The 12,831-nt window shown below is 42.7% G+C and overlaps 1 protein-coding gene across 1 annotated transcript in view; it reads left to right on the top strand.

Moving 5' to 3' along the window:
* coq8aa (coenzyme Q8A-a) overlaps window positions 1-12,831 on the top strand; it is an 89,938-nt gene that overhangs the window by 56,482 nt on the left and 20,625 nt on the right. The window contains exons 7-13 of the mRNA XM_084314554.1: window positions 888-962; window positions 1,758-1,883; window positions 2,696-2,781; window positions 2,923-3,063; window positions 3,276-3,357; window positions 4,924-5,017; window positions 12,533-12,674. Of these exons, the coding sequence (XP_084170680.1) occupies window positions 888-962; window positions 1,758-1,883; window positions 2,696-2,781; window positions 2,923-3,063; window positions 3,276-3,357; window positions 4,924-5,017; window positions 12,533-12,674 (746 nt within the window). The remainder of the gene's footprint in view (window positions 1-887; window positions 963-1,757; window positions 1,884-2,695; window positions 2,782-2,922; window positions 3,064-3,275; window positions 3,358-4,923; window positions 5,018-12,532; window positions 12,675-12,831) is intronic.

The following is a 12,831-nucleotide window of genomic DNA, read 5'->3' as shown; positions in this document are numbered from 1 at the left end:
ACTGGCTTTCCTTTGTGCTCCATGAACTGAGCACAATCTCTGTGTGTAATTTGAAGAAGTGTTTGAGCCCTGCTCCTCGGCTCAACCAACGGACCTCAGTGTGGCAGGGCAGGACCTCAGTGTGGCAGGGCAGGACCTCAGTGTGGCAGGGCAGGACCTCAGTGTGGCAGGGCAGGACCTCAGTGTGGCAGGGCAGGACCTCAGTGTGGCAGGGCAGGACCTCAGTGTGGCAGGGCAGGACCTCAGTGTGGCAGGGCAGGACCTCAGTGTGGCAGGGCAGGACCTCAGTGTGGCAGGGCAGGACCTCAGTGTGGCAGGGCAGGACCTCAGTGTGGCAGGGCAGGACCTCAGTGTGGCAGGGCAGGACCTCAGTGTGGCAGGGCAGGACCTCAGTGTGGCAGGGGCAGGACCTCAGTGTGGCAGGGCAGGACCTCAGTGTGGCAGGGCAGGACCTCAGTGTGGCAGGGCAGGACCTCAGTGTGGCAGGGCAGGACCTCAGTGTGGCAGGGCAGGACCTCAGTGTGGCAGGGCAGGACCTCAGTGTGGTAGGGCAGGACCTCAGTGTGGCAGGGCAGGACCTCAGTGTGGCAGGGCAGGACCTCAGTGTGGCAGGGCAGGACCTCAGTGTGGCAGGGCAGGACCTCAGTGTGGTAGGGCAGGACCTCAGTGTGGCAGGGCAGGCCGTGACTAATATTGTGGTAAAATTGATGATTGTTTTACATCCCGCTTTCCAAAAACACCTTGGGGGCCGGATGCTGTATCTCTGACATCCCTGGTTTAAACAGTTATCTCAAAATCATGATTGTAATGTGCTTTTTTGTGTCTGTCGGTGTGTGTCCTTTTGTGTGTGTGTGTGTGTGTGTGTGTGTGTGTGTGTGTGCATGTAGGTCTTGCGGTGGGTCTGGGATTCGGAGCGTTGGCTGAAGTCGCCAAGAAGAGCATCAGATCTAATGAACCAGCAGGTAAAACCAGAAGCCAATCACAGGTGTGTGTGTGTGTGTGTGTGTGTGTGTGTGTGTGTGTGTGTGTGTGTGTGTGTGTGTGTGTGTGTGTGTGTGTGTGTGTGTGTGTGTGTGTGTGTGTGTGTGTGTGTGTGTGTGTGTGTGTGTGTGTGTGTGTGTGTGTGTGTGTGTGTGTGTGTGTGTGTGTGTGTGTGTGTGTGTGTGTGTGTGTGTGTGTGTGTGTGTGTGTGTGTGTGTGTGTGTGTGTGTGTGTGTGCACGCGCGTGAGAGAACTCTCTAGTCACCGTTACCTACTAGTGACCTATTGACACAACCACACAAACAACTCTGCCTGTTCTGTGATTGGCCGATGGCTCCAAGTAATCCCTTCTTAAGCACATCTTAAGCACATCTCATGTAGCAGAACGTCACAAATATTGTCTGAACTGTCCTCCAGGGCCACAGGGAAAACATGATATGATAAAATGGGTGGCATTCCCCTTTAATGGTTTATAGATATATGGTATATATATATATATATAGCTGATGGTATATAGATCTAGCTGATGGTATATAGATCTAGCTGATGGTATACAGTAGATATATCTGATGGAACATAGATATATGGTATATAGATCTATCTGATGGAACATAGATATATGGTATATAGATCTATCTGATGGAACATAGATATATGGTATAATAGATCTATCTGATGGAACATAGATCTATGGTATATAGATCTATCTGATGGAACATAGATCTATGGTATATAGATATAGCTGAAGGTATACTAATGGTGTTCTGATCTTCCAGGATATAAGAAAGCGGTTCTGAGCTCCAGTCCATTCCTGTCGGAGGCGAATGCAGAACGCATCGTTAGAACCCTCTGTAAGGTCAGAGGAGCTGCTCTCAAGCTAGGACAGATGCTCAGTATACAAGGTAACACACACACACACACACACACACACATGTATATATATATTAGGGCTGTCGATCAATAAAATATAATTGTGATTAATCGCATGATTGTCCATAGTTAATTGTGATTAATTGTACTTTTATATATCTGTTCAGAATGTACAGTACAGCTACAAGAATATTTGTTCACAAACAAACCACCACACACACAAACAAACCACACACACAAACCACCACACACAAACAAACCACCGCGCACACACACACACACACACACACACACACACACACACACACACACACACACACACACACACACACACACACACACACACACACACACACTCACACTAACTATTATACACACACAAGACATAAATATACAGTACAGTACTGAGAAAGAGATCATAAAAAAAGATATACATTCGAAGGGGAAGAAACTGTACATTGGAGGGGGTTGGGTGGGGGGGGGGGGGGGGGTTTGGACATTTACCGGGGCCAGTTTCTAACTATAACGTTTTGATAGTTTCATTAATAGTACAGCCATTACTGTCAATATACACACAATGACACACAAATACACAGAATATGGAGCTTGTATTTTGTTTTGTTTATGGTGTGTGTGTGTGTGTGTGTGTGTGTGTGTGTGTGTGTGTGTGTGTGTGTGTGTGTGTGTGTGTGTGTGTGTGTGTGTGTGTGTGTGTGTGTGTGTGTGTGTGTGTGTGTGTGTGTGTGTGTGTGTGTGTGTGTGTGTGTGTGTGTGTGTGTGTGTGTGTGTGTGTGTGTGTGTGTGTGTGTGTGTGTGTGTGTGTGTGTGTGTGTGTGTATTTCAGATGATGCATTCATCAACCCTCAGCTCGCTAAGATCTTTGAGCGTGTCAGACAAAGCGCTGACTTCATGCCAATTAAACAGATGGCGGTATACCTCTCCTCTCCTCTATTCTCCTCAGAGATTTTGTCATGTATCAAACTGTGTTCAGCCTATTGTTCTGCTTTGTTTCAATAGGAACTATGACACTTCTGTCTGTCTGTCTCTCGGTCTCTGTCTGTCTGTCTGTAGAAAGCACTGAACAGTGATTTAGGTCCTGACTGGCGAGACAAACTGGAATCGTTTGAGGAGCGTCCATTTGCTGCAGCGTCCATCGGTCAGGTTCACCTCGCTAGGATGAAAGATGGCAGAGAGGTCGCTATGAAGATACAGGTGTGTGTGTGTGTGTGTTTTTTTTTGTTTTTGTTGTAACTTAACATATTATAGAGGAATCTAGTTAGATGGATATGGTATGTTTATATTGGAGTTAGGATTAGTATGAAATATGGAGGAATTTCCCTTTTAATATGAAAGTGAAACTGATCGGAGAATCGTTTTTTGCTTTCTCCCTCCTCCCGGTTCTGTGTGTCCCTCTGGGGCTGTAGTACCCAGGTGTGGCGCAGAGCATCGACAGTGACATCAATAACCTGATGACAGTACTGAGCATTAGCAATGCTCTGCCTGAAGGTACATGGTAATTAGTTATGGTTTATGCAAATATAGTTTTGTCTGAAAATATATTTCCCCTTGTTTTTACCGGCACCTACACTGTTTAGTGTATTGAGAGGGGTCCCTATTAACTGTTACACCGCTGAACGGCATGCTGGGTACATCTCGCTAGCTAGCCAGGTAGCAGTCTGTTAACAGCTGGGGGAACAGAAAAGAAAGATTAAGAAAGAGACCAGAGATGTTACATTGTAGCAATGTTTTGTACGTTTGCCATGTTGTTTCACTAAGCTCACACATTTCAAGCATCAGTGATGTAAAGGTCAGAATTAATGCTTTAGTTCCCAGAGAATACACTAGCTTGGTCCCCTAGCAGTAACCGTTAGCAATGACAGCAGCCAGCTAGCTCATTTGTTGGATTATTTCACATTCGCTATCAAGTACAAATTAAATCATATTTTTAACGTTTAGTATTATTAGTTGAATAGTTCCCAGTGACTATCGGAATAGCATTTTTGTGAGTTTTGCCCATCCCTAATACACTCAAGAAAGCTCACCAACGTCTCTTCTTCCTGGTGAACTTCTGCCGATACATCATAGAAAGCATGCTCACTAATTGCATCACACTGGCATGGCAACTGTTCTGCCTCAGACTTGAAACCACATCACTGGTACATCACTCCCTGCAATAAAGACTGTTCAGCACAATCAGTGTCGGAGGTAGGCACGCAGAATTGTCAAGGACGCGTGTAGCTTATTCCCAGCGGAAGAGTACGTCGCATGCTTCCGCGTTTTCTCTGATTGGCCATGACGCCCATGTGACCACGGCAGCGCGAGAGAGCTGCAGCGCGGAAATAGGCTGTCTATTGCCATTCTCTAAGACAAACTCTAACCTTAACCAGCTCCTTAACAGCGCCTAAACTTAACCCTTCTAACCATAACCAACTCCGAAACAATGCCTAACCTTAACCTTAACCTTAACCATGCCTAACCTTAACCATAACCATAACCAACTCCGAAAGAATATTGCCATTCTCTAAGACAAACTCTAACCTTAACCAGGTCCTTAACAGCGCCTAAACTTAACCCTTCTAACCTTAACCAACTCCGAAACAATGCCTAACCTTAACCTTAATGCCTAAACTTAACCGGCGAAAGAATGCACGTTAAAAAAAAAAAAAAATTGAAGGGATTCGAACTTGTCACCAACGGACCGCAGGACCGCAGCGCTGCCAGGTGAGCTAAGCGTCAAATGAAAATCATCAGGGATTACGGCTACATAATGCCGCAAGCTCTGCCGCGCCTGCCGCGGGGCGTGTCGCAGCCAATCAGGGAAAACGCGGAAGCACTCGGGCGTACTCTTCCTCTGGGAATAAGCAATAAGCGTCAAGGACACCTCTGACCCCAACCACACACCTCTGTCCTCCTCCCCTCTGGGGGGCGCAACAGGAGTCTCAGTTCTAGGACCAGCAGGCTCAGGAACAGTTTCTTTCCCTCAGCTGTCTTTGTACCTCACTGAACTTTGTACCACGATGACAGCCGCTCCACCCCTGGAAGAATTTTCTCTTCATCTCTCTCTCTCTCTAGGTTTGTTTCCAGAACATCTAATAGACGTGATGAGACGGGAGCTGGAGTTAGAGTGTGATTACATCAGAGAAGCTCAATGTGCCTCCAGGTTCAGGTCAGATTCAAATATACCATATATATATATATATATATATATATATATATATATATATATATATATATATATATATATATATATATATATATATATATATATATATTAAGGCTGTCAAAGTTAACGCGGTATTAACGCGTTATCGCCCGATTCTATTAACGCCACAATTTTTTTTTACTCAGGATTCACTTTTAAGAAAAATCATATATTTTTGTTAAAGGGGAACTATCTTATAAATGGCCTTTTTGAGTGTTTAGCATTGTTTCCTAGCTATGTGAACTTATATTAATATGATTTATGTCTCAAAATTCTCATATTGGCGCATTCTTCCAATTCTCCTCTCACAATATTCACCCTCACTGAACTGAGTCATTTGAAAATGTGCCCTATATGTGATGTCATAAAGACACCGCTGCATGTTAATGTTCAGGGGGGCCGGCACGGTGCCGTGGTTTAGGAGCCCAGGCTGCATGTTAATGTTCAGGGGGGCCGGCCCGGCGCAGTGGTTTAGGAGCCCAGGCTCAAAACAGCTCGAGATCTTGAGGTAGAAAAATGCTGTATTTGAGGACTTGATTAGAAATACAAAACAATGAATAAAAAAAATATATATATTACAGAGGTGTTCCATAGACTCACAGGAATTGTGTAAAAGTGCCCAAATGGTGAAAGAAATAGTAAAATAGTTCCCCTTTAACTAGACTTCACTCAGGTGTATTATTGATGCTCTCATTGATACTATGTTTGTTTCTGAAGTGTGTGTGTGTGTGTGTGTGTGTGTGTGTGTGTGTGTGTGTGTGTGTGTGTGTGTGTGTGTGTGTGTGTGTGTGTGTGTGTGTGTGTGTGTGTGTGTGTGTGTGTGTGTGTGTGTGTGTGTGTGTGTGTGTGTGTGTGTGTGTGTGTGTGTGTGTGTGTGTGTGTGTGTGTGATATAGAAAGAGAGAGAGGGGGGTGAGAGAGATGAGGAAGGGGCAAGAGAGAAAGAGAGCTGGGAGAGAGTGCAGGCACGTTGGAAGGGGGGGGTGCGGGGGGTGCTACAGCACCCCCCCCCCCCTCAGTTATTGCAAAAAATATATATATATAATTTTCTTTTTATTTTATGTTTTTTTTTTATGACTGTATTTATATATTTGTATATTATATACTGTAACTGTATAACTGTAACACTGTATATTATAAGTTTATCCTGCTCAAAGCACTTCACCATTTTAATATTGTGTGTATTGAGCCGTACTGTATTGTAGCCATTCTCCAATCTGTTAAATAAAGTTTTCATTCATTCATTACACTACTGTACGTACACAATCATACGTGTAAAACCGACAAGATTGCAGCAGAGTAGATTTTCGAGTGATGACAGACTGTCACAGACTGATTGAATGACAGGTGAAACAACTAATTGTATTCACCTCCCGCCCTTCCCACGCGCCACGAACCACTGAGCTACTGTGATACAGTGCTTGCGCAGTCAGTCGATTTTAGCTAGTAGTCAGCAGGGTTCGTACGGGTGCTGGAAATCCTTGAAAATGCTTGTATTTCAATGTGCTGTTTTCAAGGTTTTAAATGTGCTTGAATTGTGTATAAAGTGCTGGAAAGTGATTGAAATTGTAATTGCACTTTATACTTTCATAATAAATCGCTATCTGACTGAATAGTTTGGTTTTTAGACAAAGAAATAAAATAACTCGGAGCGACTCGAGCAAGCCTATTTTGCGTTCGCCTTTCACACAAAATGTGGCTGGGCTCGACCCGTAGTGTTTTTATATAAATAGCCTGGGAGTCGGGACCTATATCCCAGACACAGACTTGCTCTCTTTCATCTGTGTACACCCACTACTATCAACATTACACATGGATACAACAAGGACAAGACCACTTTCACTTAAAAAGGTAATGTTGGTATGAAAAGAAAAGAAACAGACGAGTGCTAACACTGCGATTGACCCTGCTATAAGTTGTTATGAATCCCTTTAGCGCTTGAAGTGCACTAAAACATCGTAATGATTTTTTATTTTTCATATAATGTTGGGTACATGCTCGGTAGAGTTAGAACGCTCCCAGTCTTAGGGGCTGTGATATTTTGTTACCACACTTTATGCACCTAGAAGTGCGGTGGCAGGTTCGCTAAGCTAATGTTGTTAGCCGAATGCTCTGATGGGGGCCGCCATTTTAAGTTAAAATGACGTCAGCGATCTACGGTACGACTGGAGGGACAAAAGGGAATGTGTGACGTGTGTGAAATTTGTACAGTAGGTCCCAGACTCCCAGTGAGAATTGCAATCAGTGTGTACTGTGTATTTACACTATCCTAATGTTGCTTTGTTGGTTAAAAAACAAATAAGCAATTTAAATCAGAATATGTTCCATTCCATGTCTGACTATTTCTGAATCTATTGACCATTTTAAGGAATGTTTGGTTACTATTGGGCTTCTAGCCTTCTACTGAACTTATTGTGAATCAGCTGATAGGGTTTTGGCTAGACTATACGTTATTTTTATAACGGAACATTTACGGAGACTGGTGTGGAACTGGTGTGGAGCAGTTGTAGTCTGGAACGCAGTAACGTACTGTATATCTGTATGTCATGTATGTCATAAATGTCACTATGAACCAAAATGGGGGACCCTGATGTAAACAAGATGAAAGTCTTTCTCTGGTCTGCATCCCCTTCTGTATTGTAACATTATTATCCATGTAATTACTGTAAAGTTCACGTTAGCTGTTAGATTGCATATTCCATAAATTAACATGCTAAAATTGGCCTGGCTCGTCACGTTTGATTGATTGATTGAAAACTTTATTAACAGATTGCAGAATGGGTACAATACAGTACGGCTCAATACACACAATTGTTAAGGGGATGCAGACCAGAGAAATACTTTCGTCTTGTTTACATCAGGGCCCCCCATTTTCAATTCATAGTGACATTTATAGCATACACGACATACAGATATACAGTATGTTACTGCATAACACATCGGCTCAGCCAGGTTATACCGGTATATAATGCCAAGTCTACATAATTTTGGTTGTTTATAGCACAATAACATCTGATTTAATGTGATGGAAGAAGTGAAATAATCATTTTGAGTAAATATTTAATTTACCACAGCCGCATAAGATGCTGGAAAATCTTGAAAATTCACCTTGAAAATGCTTGAAAAGTGCTTGCATTTTGCCTTGGAAAAGGTGTACAAACCCTGAGTCAGACTTTGCTAGCACAGAATGTCTCACTCGCAGAAAAGAAAAATATCAGATTTATTTTCTAAACGTCCCGCCGGTCCCAGTGACAGTCCCACTAAATCTGATAAACGTCAGAGAGAGACAGAGACGACAGGTTCAGCCTCAGCATCAGGTATTGAAGAGTTAACTGAGTCTGTTCCCCTATACCCCCCCTCGGGCGCCAGGGGCTTCCACTGAGGGGTGATGCAAATAGGGATGGGGTGTTATGGCAGCTCATGATGGAAAGAGTGCGCATTGAGTCTGATCCCGAGTTGAAGAATTGGCTCCAAAAGAGAGACAACTGGATGTCCAACAACATCCAAAACGAAATCTTACAGCTGTTTGCCCATGATATTCAGCGACAAATTAGAGGCAAAGCATCCAAAAGCCAATTTTTTGGCTTGAGCGCTGACGGAACCACTGGAAAAGAACAATTCTCGTGTAATATACAGTTCGCCGATGACAACTTGGAAGCTCAGAACTTCTTTTGGGGTTTTTACAATGCCCGGCCCAGACACAACAGCCGAGACGCTGTTTTTGTGTATAAAAGACTTTTACGCCTCGACCTGCCCATGGAGAGGCTGATAGGATACTGTTTTGACGGGGCCAGCAACATGTCTGGGGGGTACAGGCTAGACCAGGGGTTCCCAAACTGTTCAGGCCGCGACCCAAAAAAAACAGTGTCAGAGAGCTGCGACCCCCACTATTATAGGAGGTAAAAAAATATATAATAATAATAATAATATTCATAATATTATTTTTTTTTAATAAATGGAAATGTATGGTTGAAACATGCAAACGTTCAAAGGCACACACACTAATACGCATTGGAGGCTTTTAACCAGGGCCGGACTGGGGAAATCATTCAGGCCAGGAAATATAGTGCAAAATATAGCCCCAGTCAGGCCACTTTTTAAGCAGGGGGTCTGGGGGTCCCCCACCAGGAATTCTTTTTGTTACAAATACTTCATTTCCTGCATTCTGGTGCAGGCATTTTTTTATTTGTACCCTTTAAATGCCAGTGTTTGTGATGGCATCACAAATTATTGTTAAAAAAACAGGCTAGCATATGTATGATTAGCAACAACACAGATTTTTATGGATTTTCAGTTTTTTTGTAATTGATAAATACAATATTTTATTCAACTTCAGCCCTGATCATAACACCACATATACATTTTATAATTCTAACCCTTTAAATGCCAGTGTGTGTGATGGCATATTGCAATATATCAAATGCAAAGTAGATTTTTCAGTGGGGGATTATTACAGGCTAGCATGTGTCAATGATTAGCAGTTTTTTGTAAGGGTCCCGCCTCCACCAATCGCATGCGGCTCCCTTTGTGTGTGTGTGTGAGAGCAAGAGAGAGAGAGAGATAGTTCTCCAACTTGTGTGATTTGCAGTGATCTCCTGGTTGTTCCCCACCTAGGTTATCTAACTATTGCGCTGGTGCAACTAGAAACACTGGCCTGGCCTGCTTCTAAGTTCAGTGGCCTGACTGCAAAAAAAAAATAATAATTGGATTATTTTATTTTTAATCATCTGGCGACCCCCCCGCGGCGGCTCAAAGGCCTCACCCCCTACCGATTTAAAGTTCCAACGTGCCTGAGAGAGTGTGTGTGAGAGAGAGAGGGGGGGGGTGATTACTCAGCCCTTGTGTTGGTGAATGTAACAAGTTCCTAACGTTTTCTTTCCCCTATTATTTCATGCACACTTTATTCATTGTTTTAAATTATTATTTTCTTTTAAGTTATTTTGTGCATCACTCTGTTTTGAATTTGATGCAAATTTGCAATGCATGAGGGTCATCCTTTTGTCTTAAATGGCTGCATAAAGCCATTTGTTGACTCATAAGAGTATTAAAACTAGATAATTTTTTTTTAATGCGATTAATTTGCTATTAACACATTGAGTGCCATGCCCCTTCCGGGAAGTGACCACTTCCGTGCCGCCCATTAACCCCATGTAAACGTAGTTGTAGTTTGTAGAACTAAACCTATATTTTATAGTATCGCTATGGGTCTAATAACGCCCTCGAGTCTCATTGAGCTACTTCTGGTCAACGTGCAAAAAACATAATTTTTTCATCTGTACATTTCCGTTTGATACCGTTTTGAATATGAACATAGTCCGGCCACTTCTGAGCAATTCCAGGGAAAAGACACGAAAACAGCGTTTTTGTGTAATTCAATAAACACATTTTCCCCTGATTATCGGATCTTCCTGAAATCAATGCTAGATCATCACTATTATCCTTTGTGGTGCACGCATGCAATGTGGTTTAGACCGGCGCGCCCCCCCACCCCCCCCCCCCCCCCCCCCTCCTGCATCCCAACGACAGAACAGCCAGACACATAAACACATATGGCTTCAATCGCAGTCAAAATAAATATCAGTTGTCCATGCCATCCCTATAAGTGTGTGTTTTGCCGGAGTGTTTAGGACCCGCCCCCACGCCGCAGCTCGGTATAGAAAATAAATGAACCCATTTCTAACCGGGTGCATTACTGGCCGAGGGCGGTATAACACACTCAGAACAGTATGCACAAGGTGCCCCGCTGAATTATGAATGGATATAGATAATAAAAGAAATACCGTGACAGAAACGTAGATCTACGTTTCCGGCACTCAACGATCGGATGACAGAACCGTAGATCTACGTGAACGGCACTGAAAGTGTTAATCACACGTTAACTATGGACAATCATGCGATTAATCGCGATTAAATATTTTAATCGATTGACAGCACTAATATATATATATAACATCACGTTAACGCAAATTTGTATTAATGCCACATTTCTTTTTGACACAAACCACACTTTTTATAAAACATTTTCTTTTTATGTACAAGAAATAATAAATGTTGAAATTTGTACATTTTAACCACTGACGTGCATTTCTTGTATGTATCTGTTGTATGCATCTGTCCCTCTCTCTGTAGCCTATCTCTCTCCCCCTGCACGTGTCTCTCTCTACCTCCCGCCTCTCTCCCTCTGTGTGCGCGTGTGCCTCCCCTCTCTCTCCCTTTGTGTGTGCCTCCCATCTAGTGGTGCAACTATTGATTATTGGACTTATTCGATTGATGGACAGACTTTAATAATTATTAATGATTTTACCTAATATTGACCTTGTGACCAAAAGCTGTATGCATTAAAGAAATGTGCATGGACCTGGGACTTGATTTACTACATGGAACATGCTGAACATTTTTTAAGAACAGTATTAAGGTATATTTTGAACAGATAAAAAGATGTGTGATTAATCACGATTTACTATGAACATATTCTTTATATTTTAATCGTTTGACAGCCCTAATATATATGTACACCATTGACAGTATCTCTCTCTCTCTCTCTCTCTCTCTCTCTCTCTCTCTCTCTCTCTCTCTCTCTCTCTCTCTCTCTGTCTGTCTCTCTCTCTGTCTCTCCATTCATCTCTTTCTCTCTGTCTCTCCCTCCATCTCTTTCTCTCTCTGTCTCTCCCTCCATGTTTTCCTACAATGCCAAAGAATCAACAATGTTTTGTGTTTCCTTGGTCATTATGTATTCTGTGCATGCGTAATAAGGCTGTAAGTGTGCTACTGAATTTCATATATGGTCAGGCTAAGTTAGCAATTTGGCTAACCTGCAGGAATAAGATCACAGGCGTTTGTCCTACGGATTCAGTGGCAATGTTGAGGGAAATTATCTCTGCATGCCTTAGGTTTTAGTTTATGTATTTTTCTTTGAGACATGATGTTGTTGCTTTCAAGAATGACTGGCGACTGGGGAATGCAATATGTACTGTGGGAGAGGAGGGGCTGAGCGTATGTATTTGACTGTCAATTGTGTATGTATGCTGAAGAAAAATTTTGGGATGTGGTGTGTGGGTGTGTGCAGGTGAGCGTGTGTGTGTGTGAAGGGATGTTTTAATAAAGATTATCAAAAGTCCCTCCATCTCTTTCTCTCTCTGTCTGTCTCTCCATTCATCTCTTTCTGTATCTCCGTCTCTCTCAATTAAATTCAAAGGCTTTATTGACATGAATGTTCCCAGAACAATTTTACCAAAGCATCAAAGTACAATATCCAAATATTTTGACAATAATATTAACATAATATTCTCTCTCTCTCTCTCTCTCTCTCTCTCTCTCTCTCTCTCTCTCTCTCTCTCTCTCTCTCTCTCTCTCTCTCTCTCTCTCTCTCTCTCTCTCTCTCTCTGCCTATGTCTCTTTCTCTCTGCCTCTCTATGTGTATTTATTTCTCTATCTGTCTCTCTCTCCTTGTCTCTCTCTATCTTTGTTTATCTCTCTCTAGGGAGCTTTTGAAGGATCAGCCTTTCTTCTTGGTTCCTGCGGTGGTTGAGGAGATGAGCGGCAGTCATGTTTTAACCACAGAACTAGTCTCAGGATTCCCTCTGGACCAGGCCGAAAAACTACCACAAGAACTGAAGAACGAGGTATGTGTGTGAGAGAGAGAGTACCAGAGAGAACCCCAGAGAGTGACTCAGAGAGAGAGAGAGAGAGAGAGATACAGAAACAGAGAGAAAGAATTAGTTAGTTAGTGTTAATTTGTTAGGTAGTATCATGTAGTCAGTTAGTTAGTTGGTGGGTTCA

Source organism: Notolepis coatsorum, assembly GCF_963971535.1.
Source record: "Notolepis coatsorum genome assembly, chromosome: 5".
NCBI lineage: Eukaryota > Metazoa > Chordata > Actinopteri > Aulopiformes > Paralepididae > Notolepis > Notolepis coatsorum.
The sequence above is the reverse complement of the archived record's forward strand: the minus strand, read 5'-3'. Positions and strand labels throughout refer to the sequence as shown.